General features: G+C 39.8%; 1 protein-coding gene across 1 annotated transcript in view; it reads right to left on the bottom strand.

The window, feature by feature from the left end:
* LOC113046090 (probable G-protein coupled receptor 158) overlaps window positions 1-20,080 on the bottom strand; it is a 42,632-nt gene that overhangs the window by 3,383 nt on the left and 19,169 nt on the right. The window contains exons 4-10 of the mRNA XM_026206958.1: window positions 18,282-18,493; window positions 18,012-18,080; window positions 13,088-13,197; window positions 12,724-12,962; window positions 7,321-7,459; window positions 312-417; window positions 53-199 (exon numbers count right to left, since the gene is read on the bottom strand). Of these exons, the coding sequence (XP_026062743.1) occupies window positions 53-199; window positions 312-417; window positions 7,321-7,459; window positions 12,724-12,962; window positions 13,088-13,197; window positions 18,012-18,080; window positions 18,282-18,493 (1,022 nt within the window). The remainder of the gene's footprint in view (window positions 1-52; window positions 200-311; window positions 418-7,320; window positions 7,460-12,723; window positions 12,963-13,087; window positions 13,198-18,011; window positions 18,081-18,281; window positions 18,494-20,080) is intronic.

Here is a 20,080-nt window from a genome sequence, read left to right as displayed (position 1 = left end):
GATTTTAAGGATATTGTTTGAGTATCTAAAAGAGCCAGTGAAGATGTCTTACCCTAATGTCCTCAGGATCCAGACTGTGCTCACTCCAGGCAGATGTTATGCTGCTGTTCAGGCAGGAGCCTGAGTGACCCATATCCAGCTCATCTTCATAAGCTTCTGTGGCTATATCTTCCCGTGTATGAGTTCCAGTGAACAAGAACTACAGTGAAGGACAAAACAATCTATGAACCTTTCTCAAAAACACAACTGTGTTAATCTCCATAAACTGTTTGCGAACATTCTATAGATTTAGTGAGAAGGATAATTATCACCTTTGGAATGAGAAGCAATCCTAAAGTAACTGTCACTGTCAGGTGTGTGTGGACGAAAAATAACATTAGCATCCAGTCTGGATGCAGCCCACTGCCGATAGAGAACCTGTAGATCAGACCAGACTTGTTAAAGGTGCCAAAAGTTAATTTGAGCCATTTTGCTAACTTTCATCACCACATTCAGGCTGATCCTCTGACTTTTTTTGACAGAGCATCACAAATGGCAGATCAAAGCTACATAAAAGGGGGAACCTTTTAGGATCAGAAGCAAATTTTACAACAAGAGAGAGCTTCAAAATCTGAAAAAGAGCTTTAAATAGCTTAATGAGGGCAAATGTAATTGTAAGCGTGGTGTGCCATCTAAGTGCTTGCTCTGTTTATTTGAACAGTGTTTAGCAACTGGGTTAGGTATCCTGATGGTTTTGGAAGCAACGGAGGTCACAGTTCTTTTGTTTTGCAAAGAGTAATGAAATTCTGGCTCATTAGTCACATCGCCTTATAAGAGCTGCTTTGGCAAAGCATCAAAACAGGGCATCACCACTTTTCAGACAAACAGAGCTTATCTGCCAGAACCAGCAGGGGTTGCAGACATCGCCGAAGAAACGGAGTGTGGAGAAACAGATTCTGCTAATCTGCTAGGCATTGTGAAACCTTCATCATAAATAACACCAGTGCATTTTTACTCAACAAGTTTTCTGGGGCAGAGGTTCTGACTCAGGACCCAGATTATAACTACTTTAAGTAGCCCAATGAACTACCAAAACTGTTTATCATTAAAAAATAGTGCAGTTGCCTCAAAAAAATTAACTTAAATGTATTGACATTAATTGCATAGACCCCAAAAAATATGCAACATTTTTAACAGGCAGACCACTGACATTTTTGTAATGTGGCGGGAGGAGCAAACGACAAGACAGTGGGGTGTCGTTAGGCCTCATAGAGGCTTTTTTATAATAGAAAATAACAAAACACAGGGAAATAAAGTGTCCAAAAGGGAAGATTATCTAAAATAAATAAGGAATCTGGTGTCCTTGTGCTGCGGTGTTCGTGTAGCTGGTGTTCGTGTAGCTGCGGTGTTCGTGTAGCTATTTCCAACTTTGGTTGAAGGGCACAATAAGGAAAATACAAAATCACACTGGTAATAACTAATTTATTGTGTTGTCCATGTTCACTCAACCGATACATACATTCATTCTGACATGACATGACGCAGGCATGTGACCTATTTTTGGGTCATGACCTACAAGTTGAGAACCAAAGCTCAAGAGAGCTCATGGCTATTTGTAACAAATTCTGAAATGCAATATTTCTGAAACTTCCATTTGCTAGATCTACGACTTGTATTAATTATTTATAGGAGAAATAAATGAAAAGAATTCTGTGGTCAAAGAGAGTAAAATGAAGGAGCACCAGAGAAGTCTGAAAGATGACAGACTGAGGGTGAGACAGGAACAGCGTGAATGGGTTTATTTTAGGCTTCAGTAGTTTTATGCATGAGCTGTCTGCAGCAGGCATATTTCATAAACCTTTTTTCAAGTGGCTGATCAGTGTCTTTATGATGCATGTCATTTAGCTGAGGCCACCATGCTTCACCTTTTTTACAAGTCTAGTGCAAAGTTCTGCTGATGTGATTTACTTTCTAACTGGGGCTCAGACAACTTTCAGTCATTATAGGGGGCTTGGTTACACGATTTATGTTAAAAGGGTAATCGGATGCGACAAACACTTTTACAAGTTGTTATTAATATTGAAAAAGAAGGGATTAAAGACTTTACAAGCAAGCTGAGGGAACAGCTGTGAAAGCTTTGCAGGGCTGAACACCTTAGACAGCAGAGGAGGAGATTGAAAGAAAAGAAGCGAGCACAGTTCCTAAAAGACCTGTATGGTTTCAAAAAGACTCTTCTCAGCCAAACCAAGTCTGATATAATAACTAGTGTAAAAGAGGAAGTAAAGGAGTTCCTAAAAGAAGCTCATGAAGACCCCAATCAGGGGCCAAGGTCTTGGAGCCAATCAGAATATTCATAGACCAGAAAAAACAGCAGTCATGCTGAACAAGAAGGAGCCAACTTGGCAGGAATTCCAAGACATCATCAAAAGAGCCAAAGCTTCAGGTGCCCCAGGCCCAAGTGGTATATCATATAAGGTATACAAGAAAAGCCCATCATTTCTGTGACGGTTGTGGAAGCTTTTGAAGATGATCTGGGCCAAAGGGTCAATTCCAGCAAGCTGGAAACTTGCAGAGGGATGTTTTATCCCATAAGAAGAGGGTTCCCCCACAATGGTTCAGTTTAGGTTAGTCTCCCTCCTGAGCGTGGAATGCAAAGTTTTCCTTTCAGTGCTTGCATAAAGGTTGACCACCTATATGATGCAGAACAATTACACCAATACTTCCATTCAGAAAGACAGTATGCCAGGCTTTTCAGGCTGTCTGGAACACACATCAATGACCAGCCAGTTGATCCGAGAGACCAAACAGAAGACAGGCAGTTTAACAGTGATCTGGTTGAATCTAGTGAATTCTTATAGATCTATTCCACATGACCTCATTTAGCTCGGACTTGAACATTACCATATTCCAGCCTCTATTTAAGAACTGATCATCAGCTGTCTAGAGGGGATTAAACTGAGGTTTACATCAGCCCAGTGGACAACCAACTGGAAGAAACTCCAGAAGGGAATCCCAACGGGATGTCCCATCTCCCCTACCCTCTTTATCATGGGTATGAACCTTCTAATAACAGCAGCAGAAGGCATAAACCGTGGCCCAGTTCTGTAGTCCGGAGTTATTTAGCCAGTGCTGTAGAGTTTTATGCATGATATAAAAATAACAACTGTGACACGTTTAAGAGAGATTGGTACTGGAAATCCTGGACAATGTAGACATTTTGGCAAGGTTGTTGTGATGAGAGGGGCGGGGCCGAGAGCCGTGGGAACAGAAAGAGGCCGGTGGAGTTAATGAGAATGCGCAAAATCTGTGCCACTCACCTGTCTCGTGTGCCACGGAGGAGCTCCGGAAGGATAGGACCAGGCCTGGATTTTATATTGTGTCGCACTATTTTGTGTATATTTTATTATTAAAATTTTATTTAATGGTTCAAAAATAAAATAAAAAATAAATAAAATCCAGGCCTAGTCCACCCTCGTCCAACACTGTTGACATTCCTCCTTTTATCATTCCGCCCATCATTGTTGTTAACAGTTCTGTCTAATTTGGATAGAAGTCTGTCTAATAATCAGAAAGAAAGGAATTCAAGTATACAAAAAGTATTATAACGATTGCTTTTATATTGTTAGTAATAGAAAGATAATAATTTCACGCTTGCAATCAGCATTTATATAATTTATATAATTTAAATAAATCTTTGAATGGCTAATGAACATAATTTATTAATTTCACAAACCTTGCAAACTTCTAGTCGAATCCAGCTGTGAGATTGTGTGAAGTGTGCATTCTTATCCTGCATGATTGTGTGTTCTGTATGTGAGGGTCAGCCTGTAATTGAATGCTTAAACTTTAAACTTGTGATTTCAAGAGAGAATATCAGGAGACAAACAGTAAGTGAGTGGTTTGGGCAGAAACGATCAACACCTGTCTCTTGTTTCAGTAATTGGTGTGGACAGAGTATAAAACACCAGGAGAGCCAGAAGCAGTCAAGAGAGAGATGGACTGCTGACGTAAATGAGTGAACCGGAAGCGTTTGCCGATAGCGTGTGCTAGTGTCAGAATAAGAGTCACCATTGGTGTTTGTGAAGATTACTTTTTATTTTATTAAAAACTTGTCGGCAGTCCATCCAACCCCTTGTCCTCTTCCTTTCCTCCTACGAACTTCACTGGTGCTGAAACCTGGGAAAGGAAGAAGGAGTGCCGTCGCCATGCAGAGCCCGTCCTCCACGCCATTTGCGGACGTCATCTCATCCCTTGCGGCTCTGCACCAAGAGCAACATCAGGCCCTGCTGGACTTGAGATCTGATCAGGAGCGGCGGTTCCACGCCATCCTACAAGCCCAGCAGGAGGACCGCGAGAGGTTCCAGCGCTGGATCAACCGGGAAGTTCACGCCTGCGGTTCCCATTCACCTACCCCTCCACAAAATGGGACCCCAGGATGACCCGGAAGTGTTCTTATAACTTTTTGAGAAGTCAGCGGAAGTATGCGGCTGGCCCCGAGACCAATGGCCAGTATGGCTGATCCCCCTGCTCTCGGGCGAATCCCAGGTGGCCGCACAACAGCTACCGGTGGCGAACCTCCTGGTCTTCGATGCCCTGATGTCCAACCAAGGGATCATGTGAGTCCAAGGGCCCCGCCAATTCTCCAATCCACTCCCTGCCATTGGGGTGGCGGGGAGGTCTGGGCTGGCCTGTTGGAGTGATGGAGGTGGGGTCCCGATGATCCGGGTCCTGGATGTCCCACAGGCCACCCCGGTCAGGCAGGAGAGTACCAAATACCTGTGAGTATCAAGGGGGCTACATATCCGGCCTTGGTGGATTCAGGATGTAACCAAACCTCAATCCATCAAAGCCTGATTCAACGGGGGGTATGGGATACAAGCCTTGTGGTTAAGGTGTGGTGTGTACACAGGAATGTGGTGGAGTATCCGCTGGTCCTGATTATTATTCATTTCCGGGGTCAAAAGCATAGTGTGGAGGTGGCGGTTAGTCCCCACCTCCGGCATCCGATAATTTTGGGAATGAATTGGCCCGCGTTTACTGTTTTATTGGGGTCGTTATGTGAGGATGCCTCTTGGGGAAATAAGGCATGGAAGGGGGCCGCACGGATGCCGGTGGGAGAAACTGAGCCAGGACCGCTGGGTTCTGCTTCAGGGGAACCGAGCGAAATCGGGAGACTTATTCTCTCGGAGCGTGATGACTTTCCTCTGGAGCAGTCTCAGGACGAGATATTAAAACATGCTTTTCAACAGGTCCGCTCCATCGATGGCCAGCCTCTCCAACCTGCCCATCCGCACACCTATCTGTATTTTGCCATTTTAAGAGATCGGTTGTATCGAGTGACCCAAGACGCTAGGACAAAAGTAAATACAACCCAGTTGTTGATTCCAAAGAGCCGCAGGGAAATGCTTTTCCATGCTGCTCACTCTAATCCTATGGTGGGCCATTTGGGACAGACAGCAACACTGAATCGCCTCATGACCCGTTTCTTTTGGCCGGGCATTCATGACAACGTGTGCAGGTGGTGTGCGTCTTGTCCAGAATGTCAGTTGGTGAATCATGGGGCTAATAGAAGAATCCAATAGTAACTGGGCGAGCCTGATAGTTTTAGTAGATAGATAGATAGTATTGGACGGCTCAGTCCGGTTCTGTGTGGATTACCGCAAGGTGAATGCTGTGTCGAAATTCGACGCGTATCCAATACAGTGGGTTGATGAGTTGCTTGATCGACTAGGCTCGGCTCGTTTTTATTCGACATTGGACTTAACAAAGGGTTATTGGCAGATCCCCTTGTCTCCATTATCCAAAGAAAAGACAGCTTTCACGACGCCGTTTGGATCACACCAATTTATTACCCTTCCATTTGGGTTGTTCGGGGCACCAGCCACCTTTCAGCGCCTCATGTATAAGATTCTGCGGCCCCATGCTGCGTATGCGGCTGCCTATCTGGATGATATCATTATATTTAGTAATGATTGGCAGCGGCATATGCAGCATCTGAGGGCTGTCCTGAGATTGCTGAGGGGGGCTGGACTCACGGCCAACCCAAAGAAGTGTGCAGGCCGTTGTTACATTCTCCTGATTTTTCTCTCCCTTTTCTGTTGCAGACGGACACATCGGATAGGGGGCTGGGTGCAGTCCTGTCGCAGGAGATAGAGGGGGAGGAATGGCCAGTGCTGTACATTAGCCGGAAGCTCTCGAAGAGAGCGGCTAAGTACAGCTCCATAGAAAAAGAGTGCCTTGCCATCAGATGGGCCATCCTCACCCTCAGCTATTATCTCCTGGGACGGCGTGGTTTAGCGAAGTCTGCAGCAGGAGAGAGAATCAGAAGACGAACCGTTTGTGAGTGGTTTGGGCGGAAACGATCAACACCTGTCTCTTGTTTCAGTAATTGGTGTGGAGAGAGTATAAAACACCAGGAGAGCCAGAAGCAGACGTAAACGAGTGAACCGGAAGCGTTTGCCGATAGCGTGTGCTAGTGTCAGAATGAGAGTCACCATTGGTGTTTGTGAAGATTACTTTTTATTTTATTAAAAACTTGTCAGCAGTCCATCCGACCCCTTGTCCTCTTCCTTTCCTCCTACGAACTTACTACAATCATCTAAAGTATGTTAATTTTACACATTTATTTTTTTAATAAATTGTCAAATTATTTCAAATCTCTTAAATATTAATTACAATTATCTATCTATCTATCTATCTATCTAGATATATTATATCGGCTTTGTATTGGCTATCGGCCCCCCTGCATCGGCTATTTGATTTGACCCAGTTTGTAATGAAAATGATTTATAATCAGTAACGCAATGGTGCTGGGTTGGTAATGCAGACATGAAAGTGAGCACGAATGTCTCACAACAGTTTTGCATGCCGATATACTTTACTCATCTGTGTTTGCAGTACTCATGAAAGGAATAAAAGAAAGAAAATACAAGAAAGCTAATAGAAGCATAGATGAGAGAGAAATTTGAAGCTGACTGCAATAAGGAGTGTGTACACGACACAATTTTCAACTAAAAACAGAAGACTTTTTATGCAATTTGGCCATTAATTTACATGACAATGGCATTTCTAAAAACAGGTTTGAAAACAGTGACATTGTGTACATGCATATCATGTGTTTAGATATCTGCACAGGCATACAGTATAGTATTTCTTTACAAAATGGCATCACCATCTACTGGCCTGTCATGAATAATACAGTGTTTTGATCTGTTTTTGCAGAGTCCAGTGAACAGTACCATTTTTACAGTGTTGTTGTCTGTACACAAAACTTTTCAGAAATGCAAAGGAAAAACTTTTTAGTATGTTTTTAGTACATTGTTGTCAATGCACATTGCTCACCTAATGATGTGAAATATTGCAGATATGAGGAGTTCATTATATATGGCGATGGCCAAGTAGCGAGGCTCGTGGAAAGCGGAGGGAACGGTCCTCACGGCATAGCACAAATAGACACCCCACAGCAGGAACAGGAACTCCGCTGGAACAGGAACACAAGGAGACACAGCACAGTGCCGTCACTAATTATTTAGTGTGTCAAGTCTGGGAATGCAAGCTAAAAGGATGTGATTTCACACAGTCTGAAAGGGTGTTTTGCCTCCCTCTCTTCTTTGCCACATCACTCAATGTAACACTAAGTAGACAGTGCATGAACATCTTGAAGGCGACATTTGAAACAATGTTACAAATCTGAATGGAATTTGCTTAATCTCTAAATTCCATGATCAGACCATACATATAATGATAAGAATAATAATAATAATAAACTTGATTTTCTATAGCACAAAAAGTTGATTTATTTCACTAATTCCATTCAAAAAGTGAAACTTGTGTATTATATTCATTCATTACATACAGACTGGTATATTTCAAATGTTTATTTCTTTTAATTTTGATGATTAAAACTGACAACTAATGAAAATCCCAAATTCAGTATTCAGAAAATTAGAATATTGTAAAAAGGTTCAATACTGAAGACACCTTGTGACACACTCTAATCAGCTAATTAACTCAAAACACCTGCATAGGCCTTTAAATGGTCTCTCAGTCTAGTTCTGTAGGCTACACAATCATGGGGAAGACTGCTGACTTGACAGTTGTCCAAAAGACGACCATTGACATCTTGCACAAGGAGGGCAAGATGCAAATGAAGCTGGCTGTTCACAGAGCTCTGTGTCCAAGCACATTAATAGAGAGGCAAAGGGAAGGAAAAGATGTGGTAGAAAAAAGTGTACAAGCAATAGGGATACCTGCACCCTGGAGAGGATTGTGAAACAAAACCCATTAAAAAATGTGGGGGAGATTCACAAAGAGTGGACTGCAGCTGGAGACAGTGCTTCAAGAACCACTACACACAGACGTATGCAAGACATGGGTTTCAGCTGTCACATTCCTTGTGTCAAGCCACTCTTGAACAACAGACAGCGTCAGAATCGTCTAAAGACAAAAAGGACGGGACTTCTGCTAAGTGGGCCAAAGTTATGTTCTCTGATGAAAGTAAAATTTTGCATTTCCTTTGGAAATCAGGGTCCCAGAGTCTGGGGAAAGAGAGGAGAGGCACACAATCCACGTTGCTTGAGGTCCAGTGTAAAGTTCCCACAGTCAGTGATGGTTTGGGGTGCCATGTCAGCTGGTGTTGATCCACTGTGTTTTCTGAGGTCCAAGGTCATTGCAGCCGTGTACCAGGAAGTTTTAGAGAACTTCATGCTTCCTGCTGCTGACCAACTTTATGTAAATTCAGATTTCATTTTCCAACAGGACTTGGCACCTGCACACAGTGCCAAAGCTTCCATTACCTGGTTTAAGGACCATGGTATCCTTGTTCTTAATTGGCCAGCAAACTCGCCTGAACTTAACGTATTGTGAAGAGGAAGATGCAATATGTCAGACCCAACAATGAAGAAGAGCTGAAGGCCACTATCAGAGCAACCTGGGCTCTCATAACACCTGAGCAGTGCCACAGACTGATCAACTCCACGCCACGCCGCATTGCTGCAATAATTCAGGCAAAAGGAGCCCCAACTAATTATTGAGTGCTGTACATGCTCATACTTTTCATGTTCATACTTTTCAGTTGTGCAAGATTTCTAAAAATCCTTTCTTTGTATTGGTCTTAAGCAATATAAAAAATTTCTGAGATACTGAATTTGGGATTTACCTTAGTTGTCAGATATAATCATCAAAAGAAATAAACATTTGAAATATACTAGTCTGTGTGTAATGAATATATAAAGTATATAATATATATGACTAGGAATTGAGAACTGTTTCTCATTTAGAATCAGTTTTTCTTTAATTAAACCAAATGATTTTTAGGATTTTTTTTGGCATTCTTTAACCACATGGACTGAAGACCATAGAAATACTATGATATGTTTACTGCATAGCTACTCAGTGTACCGTTCCACAGCAAAATTATTAATTTTAGCTGATTTGTGGATTTTGCCGTTTGATGTGAGTATAATCAGAGAGAATGACTATAAATAGACAACACAACCCAATGGTTGCATGCCAACATGAAATGGTTCATCTTAATAAATTAAACAAAAAGATTCACAAAGAGGCTGCATCTGAATTATCATACTTCCCTATACTATATAGGAGGTGAAAAAACTGTATGTGAAAGAGTAGTACATCCAGATTCACAGTATTCATACAGCAGGCAATACGTTTCCAGATGTCTGACTACCTCCAGGGAGTTTCTGAAGTGTGCATCTGATGGACACTTTACTATCCCATGAGGTTAGAGAGAAGATCTGTAAATGGCAGTGAAGAAAAGCAAATGACGCTGGTAGGACAGTTGACAAATAGTACATTCGAATTAAAGCATGATTTGTTTTTTGATTTGTTTTTTGCCATTATAAAGTAAGTACTTATTCAAAAAAGTGCCTACTCAGAGAGTATGTCTGCGTTTGAGTCACATGTACCTTTTTTAATAAGTAATTACTTTGAGACCACAAACAGATGGAATCATCAGGATGGAATGAGAGGTAGTTGAGGGTCATCAGCATAGCAGTGGTATGAAAAGCCATGGTTCTGAATGAACAGAACCTAATAATGCCATGTAGACAGAGAAGAGAAGTGGTCTAAGAACTGAGCCCTGAGGCACCCCAGTAGTTAGATGTTGTGACTTGGACACCTCACCTCTCCGAGATACTTTGAAGGACCTATCTGATAGGTAAGATTTAAACCACTGATGTGTGGTTCCTGAGATTCCCTTTGCCAGTAGGGTTGATAGGAGGATCTGGTGGTTAACTGTGTCAAAAGCAGCGAACAGATCAAGCAGGATAAGTACTGAAGATTTGGATTCCGCTCTTGCCAGTCTTAGGGCTTCAACAACTGAGAGCAAGGCCGTCTCAATTGAATGTCCACTTCTGAAGCCAGATTGGTTGCTGTCAAGGAGGTTGTTCTGTGTGATAAATGCAGAAACTTAGTTGAACACAGTTAGTTCAAGTGTTTTTGCAATGAAAGGAAGAAGGGAAACTGGTCTGCAGTTTTCTAAGAGATGGGTTGAGGGAGGGTTTCTTAAGTTGTGGAGTTATACGAACCTGTCTAAATGATGAGGGAAAAACACCAGTGTGGAGGGATGTGTTAATGATGTGAGTGAGTGCAGGTACAACTGCAGGAGAAATGGCTTGAAGGAGATGAGATGGAATATGATCAAGTGGGCAAGTAGTAGTGTGGAAAAAAGGATGAGTTTGGAGACATCTGCCTCAGAGAGTGAAGAGAAGGATGTAATTGAGTGTATGTTTCCTGGTGATATGAGCTTGACTGATTGTGGTATGGAAAATTGTGCACTGATGTTTTTAATTTTATTAATGAAAAATTTTGTAGTCAGCTATTAGAGATGAAGCAGGAGGCGGAGGAGGAGGACAAAGAAGTGAGGAAAAAAAAAGCATGCAAGAGTTAGATGAATTGTTAATTTTGTTTTGGTTGTATGTCATTTTAGCAGTGGAGACATTAGCAGAGAAAGAAGATAGGAGTGACTGATACATATTAAGGTCAGTAGTATTATTTGGATTTGCACCACACCCTTCCGGCAGCTCTAAGCTTAGAAAGGTGTTCGCGTAGAACATCAGATAACCATGGGGCGGAAGGGGTGGTATGGGCTGGCCTGGAAGACAAGGGGCAAACTGTGTCTAAACAAGATGTAAGAGTGGAGCAGAAAGTATCAGTAGCACTGTTAGTATCAAAAGATGCAAACAGTTTAGGGAAAGGAAGTGAAGATAAAACCATTGCAGATCCGGGAGGGTGAAAGTGTGTGTAGGTTACATCGAAAGATGACATGTGGAGGGGTAAGTGATGTGTCAGGGACCATGTTGAGGTTAAGAGTGAGGAGGAAGTGATCCGAGGCGTGCAGTGGAGTAACCAGTATATGATCAGTGGAGCAGTGTCGTATGTAAATAAGGTCCAGTTGGTTGGCTGATTTGTGAGTAGCAATAGTTGACACTCGGCTGAGATCAAAAGAGGCAAGCAGAGTGTGGAAATCAGTGTAAATTTTACATTTACAGTGTTTTGAATAATATATATTTAAGTATCACTGAGATACTGTTACAGATTGATCTTGTTATGTGGATGGGTTTGGGACGAACTCAGATGCAGACAGGATGTACTGTACACAAGATTTATTATACAAAAAAGGGGAAAACAAAACCCACGAGGGGGAAAACAAGGACTAGGGTAGACACTGAATAACTCTACAAAACACAATAAACAAGGTAAACAAAGACTCTGAACACTAATACTAACAAACACTCACAGTAGTACAACAACTTCTTTGAGGGGTTACAAGGACACGATATCTCAGGAGGCTGACAGGTAGAAACACATATGTGGAACAATGAACCGACAAAAGACAGAGCACACTAGGGGATCTAAATAGGGGAACTAATTAAGACACAACAGGTGGCACAGATACGGCAATCACAACAAGACTAGGATAACAAGGGGGGCGGGGCAAGGGAATGAGACAACACAAGCACATGGCCCAAAGACAAGGCCATGTGCTTGTACACAAAACACGGGTCTGTCATGATCCTGCCTCAAGACTAGAGAAAAGTCAGGACATGAAGGCAGAACCATGACAGATCTATTTGTTTCCATTTTAGTTTTAGTAAATTTGTGTTTTGTTAAATACATCTATATTTTTTGTTTTATTTATTTGTGTACAATAGTTTAAACTTGACTTGGCAACTAGTAAAATGACAATAAAAGTTTTTTTTTTTTCAAGTAACAAGTTCTTTATTATATATTTTTTATGATTATAGTTTTAGTTAACTATACTGACCCTATATGCTAAAGGAAAAGTTCACCCAAAACTGAAGGAAAATGGGATAAATAAGAAATGAGACTCTTCAAAAAGGACCAAAAAGTACAATAAGTATAGCTTATATCTTTTTCCTTCCACCATTGAAATATTACAAGTGAGAATGCCTCTGTTTGTGTGCATGAATGGATATGAGTTTCCGGCTGTCTCCATGCAGTTCACGCTGTCTTCACGCTGTAAGCAGAAGTTGCTGGAGCTGTCAGAGAGAGCCGTCTCTGCATCACTGGCCACGTCTCACACTCTCATGCCTTAAAGGCTGTCTGGCCACACTCAGATGATCCGATTATACATCCCACATCACTGTCATTCTTGACTTTGGCATTCTTGCCTCATTTTCCTTTTGTTTGTAGTGTGTCGCTGTCTGTATTTTGCTCTCCATTGCTGGTTACGGTAGTATAACATTAAGCATAAGAACTGACCAGCAGCCATCATGTAGTCCCAGCTGTCCAACAGGCACATGCTGAACTGCAGGCCCTCTGGAGTGAAACCGACGTTGATGAGGGCATGATGGGTGTCAGGGCTCTGGCATATGGCTGAGGTCCAGGCCACGAGGAACCACACGACCACCAGCAAAATTACAGCAAGAAGACGCAGAACCCTCCAGCTGGTCATGTACGGGATCCGCTGGGCAGAGCGGGACAGGAACACCTTTAAAACCCTTGGTATGAAAAAAAGGACAAGACACAAATATAAAAGTGCTAACCTAAAGCAACACTTTTTTTCTCAGGCAGACTTCAGCAGAAACATGATTGTTTACTGTGAAGTTGTCAGCATTATTTGTACCTGTACAGTTTGAGAATCACTGTTCCGTAGACGATAGCAAATCCAAGCAAACGGGCCCATCTCAGGAGAATACACCGGAAAACACTTGGATTAAAGTACTGTATCATAACCTGATGATACCAAAGAAAAAATGAAAGTTATTAAGTAGACTAACCACTACATTTCTTTTAAATTAATTTCTGTAACTGTGATAAGAAGAACCCATCAGTTTCACACTTCCACTGATGCTCTTCAGGAAACAGAAGGTAGCTGGCTCAGTCTTATGAGACATGTCAAGAATATGTCATATTTCAGATTTAAAAAAAATGAAAAGAAAGTAGTAAGGAATTACATTCTGCTAAAAGATATATATTCACTCTCAGACCATCAGATTTGGAGAAATGCAGCAGTACATCACTCAGTAATGGATCATCTGAGGTGAATGGGTGCCATCAGAATGAGAGTACAAACAGCTGATAAAAACATCACAATAATCCACAAGAAATCCACACCAGTCTGGCAGAAGAAACTCAAGTTCACCGTTAACACATTTTTAACTTCTGGCCTGAATATGAGTGCTCTATCCACAATATTGCTATCTTCAGTGAAAAGTCATCTGGTCTGAATCAGGAGAGAAATCTGCACAGATCAAGTACCATTTACAAGCCAAAATAATTTTTAACAAATATTTGGGTGGATTTTTAAAGTGTGAGACGACAGGAGATGGACTTTTTCACTGGAGGAAGCATCATTATGGTTAATGGACTTGCATTTTGGCAACAGTTTAAAGTTAAAACATCTTTATGACAGATTTCTTACAAACACAGCTGTTCGCTTCACAAGATGATAACTGATGGTCTGGAGTGGTGTGGATTTCTTGATTACTTTGATGCCTTTTTTTTTCAGCTGTTTGGACTCTCATTCTGACGGCACCCATTTACTGCAGAGGATCCATTGGTGAGCAAGTGATACATTTCTCTAAATCTGATGAAGAAACAAACTCATCTACATCTTAGATGGCCTGAGGGTGAGTACATTTTCAGCAAATTTCAAATTTTTACTCTTAATTGTTACAAGTTTTAATGGCCTTAAGCTCAATTTTCTTGATGCAAATGAAACACACTGACATATCCTTCAAAACTATACAAATATACTCATTATGCATGTGAATGAAGTATAAGTACAAGCTTTCCAGACTGTCTTAGTTTAATCCTTGTTCATTATCCTCCCGAGCCTGTAAAGTGCTCCCTGAATTCCTCATTATCTGTCAAGCCTGGTGTCCCTATTGTTCTGTGCTTATCTTATTTAAAATAAATATCAACGTGGACTGATGGAAAGATGCATCTGTTCTTGTGTCTCCGAGGAGAATCACCAATAAAGCTTTCCAATCCACAGTCGCCCTCTTAAATGTGCAAACAGCTAAACGGTTCCTCCAGTATAATCAAAGAGCTCACCGTGTGCAGCACCATGAGGAAGGCTCAATCAGCAGCAGTTCTCCTCTCAGATAAATAAATGAGCACATGCCTTTTACACTCGTTAGGAAAGTGAAAAGCTTGATGTACAGTAAGGCAGTTCATACTGAACTGTCCACACAAAAAAAAACTTTTCCAACACTACAACCAAATTGGGGAAAATGCCTGCTATTTTATAATCCTAGCTCTGTTTTCCATCTTATAAACCTGCTTTATACAGAAATGTTCACCAGAAATCTTTACCAGGTGCATTCTGGTTAGAAATGCTGTCCAACTTGATGAGGCTTCATGCTGATGTGTGGCAAAATACTCATGCAGCCATATTTAGCAGAAGGTGCCACCGTTAGTTTCCAGAAACTGGCTAAGAACAACTGTGTGCTACACTCTTCAAGTCCATCTTCAGATAAAACAGCATAAAACAGCACAGCACCTATGGTGATTTTTAAAAACAGTTCTAAAAAAAAGCTAAAGTTGGCAAACAACCTTGGTATAACATCTGCTATTAGTAATTTATGAAATTCATATATATTTAGTAAATGTTTTACTTTTTTTAAGCAGGAATGCTTGATATCCTGTGATTGGTAAAAAATTGTTAGATTTGTTATGTGGCTTGTTTGGAGTGAATGTAATCAAGATGGACATTCGGAAGGGTTTTTTATTTTCATTTGAGCATTTTGTACTAAAGAAATTCACATATATGCAAAATTGTATTTGTCAAAAATATAGGAAAACTTATTTCACTCCTGCTTTTCAACCTTGTTTGAGGTACAACCAAGAGTAAACTGTCAGCTGACCGAAGTGCTCTTGATGGATTGTGCGGTTGAATTAAATCAGAAAGGTAACTTGGTGCCAGTCCATTTAATGACTTATAAACTAAAACTAAAACCTCTAGAGTCAAAATGGTATTTATTGTTTGATTCTGTGATAAAACTGAAAGCAGAACAAAGCACAGTGTGGTGCATCCCTATATTGAATTGCAAATTTAGTGTACAGAAGAAAATCACATCTAGGCATAACTTGTATTTGTCAAAAATAAGATCAAATCTTTAAGATCAAGCCTTTAAGATCAATTAAAGATTGAAAACATCACATGGTCCTTTCCATTTGTCAGCACAGCAGGGCAATTGACACGATAACACTCGAAACGAAATGAAAGGCTTCCAACTAATTCAGAGGTTAGCTCCTGTTTTGACACAACAGATCCTGACAGTCAAAACCTGTTGTTAAATTTCATTGTAAAACTGGTCTGTATCTGTACTGTCATTACTGTAGGGCAGGGAGTCAAGGACAGCAAAGGAAACTAAGCGACATGTTCGTAACATCAGACTGGAGACAAATAGGTTGCCCCCTTTTCCCTCAACACTCTGCCATTAATTAATCAGTGGATTTATTTTTGCGCTAGAACTTGATGGACTCATTAATAATTCATAGCGCTGCACAGCAGAACAGCAGCATGTGGCAGATATACATGTAAAAGAAGAAGAAGAAGAAGAAGAAGAAGAAGAAGAAGAAAATTTGTTTTGGGGCAATACATGCACTTGTGATCAAAGATGTGAATAAGGAATTTTTTTATTTCATGTTAACTTTAATAGATGGAGCAGATTATGTTTATTAGGGTTTTTATGATAAAACTACAATGTTCTATTACTATACTACAAAGATTAATAATTTATGAGCCTTTATGATGCTGTGAATGCTTTTTATTAAAGCATGACTTCATCTTACAACATAGAAAAATTCCCTGCTTCATTTTTACTTATTGCTAATAGCAATTTTTGTATAATTTAAGAATGAATATAACTAATCCAGTCATCTTTAACCTTTTTAACGACAAGGATGCCTTTCTTAATTAGATAGCCAGAGCAGGGCAACTCTTCATGTAAAACTGAGTGTTACTAAGTCCCCTTAATTTACATAGCGCTTTTTACAATAGCCTACATAGTAGCCAATATAGCTGATGAAAAAAGATGAGACTGTGTAGTTAAAACTAAAAAGTGCAGAAGACAAAGTTCAATGTTATAAAGTTCATCAGTTGCAGTGCGAAACAAATTCTATCCAGCTATAAAGAGCTTTAAAGAAGACAATTGTGTCATTATTGAGATCAATTATTTTGACATTGCTTCGATGTTGATCGTTTAATCAAACTATGATCAAATGAAGGAGATAAGCATTCCAATAAAACATTTTTATATGTTTGTGACATCTGGTTTTCATTATTCCTGTAGTGAACCCAGAGCTAAAGTGACAAATTAAAAACACTGTCAGTGGGTGCAATCCATTCCTCAAATCCCCCATTTAGCAGTTGCCATCCCTACCCGGTTTGATCCTCCCTCATCTCTCATATAAATGCAGGAGCTGTTGACTATCATGGTCTGGGAGGTGTGCTTAGCTTAAGAACAGAGAAAAATACCACAGAGACAGGAGCACAACAGACGACGTGCCTGTTTTTAATCGAAAGGGAACACAGAATCACTGCGGCTGAGGAATTCAGCTTTGACAGATTCAATTTGGAATTTACAGAAGATGGGCAAAGCATTCACAAATGAGATGTGATCACATAGTGCATCATTTACTTACCCTCAATCCACCCCAGATGTAAATAACTTTCTTTTTTTCTGTATAAGTCTAATGGAGATCTCTGTGAGCCTACAGGTATATATAATAAAAGTGGATGGGTCCCACAAATGCAAGCATGGTTTCTGAAGTATTATGTATGCAAACATGAATTAACTTGTTTATATGGACTTAGGCATCAATAATAAACATGAGTAAGTATGAGGCTATGGATAACAGATAGAGGTGTTGTAAATAACATTCCTGTTACTTGCACAGACTGATTATTTCACTTCATAAGACCATATATAGCTTTAATAAATAGAATATTGACTATATTGTAAATGTAAAAATATATTTCTTTTTCTGATAATGTAAGTAATGTTTATTTAACCAAGAAAATGTGACTGGGACATGAATTTACATTTGATTTAAAAACAAAATCATTTCAGAACACCACTGCACACCACTGAGCCATGGGTATTAATTTTGTCTTGTGTGTATGTGCTTTTTTTTTTACGATGGAAGTTGCTGACTTGCATTTTATGAATGCCCAAGGACCACGGTTTCAGCTAAAAATCTTGTTTACTGCCCCACTAAAGAAAAAAAGCCACCTACATCTTGGATGGCCTGAGGATGAGTATATTAATAGCATTTTTCTTTTCTTTTTTGGGTGAACCATCCCTTTTAAACCAGATGGAAACATTGAGAATAATTCATTGCATTTTTTTTACCCCCACTATTTTATTTTCTCATTGATTATAATGGTTTGCCTAGAAATAGGCCAAATTATTGCAGTAAAATGGTGTTCAAACATTTAATCTTTTTCTTAAATAGTGACAGATGCAGGATGAAAGGAAGGAAAACAGATCGTCCTCTTTCATTTTGATAAGGAAGTAAAAAGATGTGTTAGAACTTACAGGGAAGTAGAGAAGTAAAGATCCTGAAAGTATCGCTTCAAGAAGTATAAGACCAGATGATTTGATTCTCTGAAAAACAAGAGAGAGAGAGAGAAGTAATAGGAGAGAATCCTGAACTATGACATTTTGAAAAGCAGTATTTGCCCTTCAGCCCAATAAACCTGCTCAAGCAGAAATCAAGCTCTAGTTTCTCTTTCAGCTAACTCTAGCAGAATAAAAGCAGAGTACAAAGCCTTCCCAGGCCAGATAACTGGCCGTAAATGTTCTTACCTTGTTGCGACGGAAGTGGTAGACGAACACCATGCTGATGAGATCCAGGAGCATGCAGAAGCCCTGAAAGGAGACCATGGCGAGACGGAGGGCCATGTCCTCCTGAGCCACACACGGTGTGTCAGCCGTGCAGAACGGACAGCCTTCTCGACAGGGCAAACACCTCCCGGACGGTTCCCAGGATTGATCCGTGTACGGTTCCCGGTCTGATTCTAACAACAGGTGAACAACAAGGAACCATAATATGACATATCTGCTGATGTGTTTGCATTATAAACAGCATTGTGACTGAAGGATTTATCCAGAAACAACTCAAATCTCATTGATTTTGGATTGATTACCATTGATGATAATTGGTTAACAGAAATTTTATACCAGGAAGGAATGTTATATATAAACCCAACGCTGTTTTGTAATGAGCAATGATGTTTATTTTAAGTATGAACTTTCTTTCAAATGGTTCTCCTAAAATTGCTGAGAAGCAATTGACTGCTAAAAGGCTGCTAAATTGGAACAACTAATTTTGTACTTAATGCAATTTTTGAACTGTGCTGGAGTAGTGCTGAAGTATATTAGATTGCACTATATTTGAGCTATTGCAAATATACTTTAAGGTACACTTTAAAAAGCTTGCATTTAAAGAACGATATTATACAAATTCTATATACAATTCTCATCAATAGTGACATTAAAATATATTTTATTCTTAATTTTAAGAAATGTGCATTGTGCACCAGTAGTACTCCAAATAAAATTTAATTATTATTTTTATATCAGTAAGTCTCAAGCAATACGTTACTAAGAGTTTTGAATTGTATTTTAAATATATTACTTTTTACTAGGGTTCTTTATGGATTTATTCCTCTAAAAGGTATCAAAAACATGGAAGTAAATCTCTTCAAATTTATATGGAGTTCTTCCAAAGAACATTATGGCTGACCTGCACTAGCTTCTATTAAGAACCTTCTTAATCTGGTTTTGTCCAAAATGATTTCTCCTGAAGGAGTGAAATCAAGAATAAGCTGATGTAACAGTAGAGTAGTAACTTAATAATGCAGAGCACACACAGTGACAGAGAGCAGATGACAGACTATAACTCAGAGGCTTAACAAAATTCACTAAACTTAGATTGGACGATTTTCAGAGAGTCCCTGGCCTTGTGAAATATGTAAATGGAAGCTTTGGTTTATCAAATATGAAATAAGGTAAATGCGTGTATCTGCCACGTGTTTGAACAGAGCTGCAGCTTTTTGTATTTAATCCACATTGGTCTGTATGCACATTAGCAAATCCTGTCTCCAAGCTCATATTATTTCATTACTTTATGAATTAGGCAAAACAAATAGATTTCACCACACTTTCCCCAGCTGATTAATCACAGTACACTGTATTGCAAGTTTTCTGAAATGTTATGTTTAAACATGTAAATGAGGTATCATCTAATTAAAGTGCGACTCATTTGCATAATTTTCAGACCATACATCTGAACATGGGATCAAGTTAGAGACTTTGCATCTCTCTTTATCTCTTTTTTATTACTCCATAAATCAAAAAATACTGTCAACTGATAATAAAAGAACACATTTATTTTTAAGAATAAAATGTTATATAAATCAGTCAAACGTTATACAAACAACCCCTTCTGTTTAAATAGGAGATATCGGATTCAGTACATGAGACAAAAAATACTGTAATTAAAATCTGATGATGGAAATAGGTAATGTACACTTAAAAGTGTATTTTGGATGTTTCCTTATAGTCTGAAAGAAGCTAAATGGACTTGACCAGTGTGTCTGAAA

This window comes from Carassius auratus, chromosome 27, assembly GCF_003368295.1.
Source record: "Carassius auratus strain Wakin chromosome 27, ASM336829v1, whole genome shotgun sequence".
NCBI classification, from domain to species: Eukaryota; Metazoa; Chordata; class Actinopteri; order Cypriniformes; family Cyprinidae; genus Carassius; species Carassius auratus.
The sequence above is the reverse complement of the archived record's forward strand: the minus strand, read 5'-3'. Positions and strand labels throughout refer to the sequence as shown.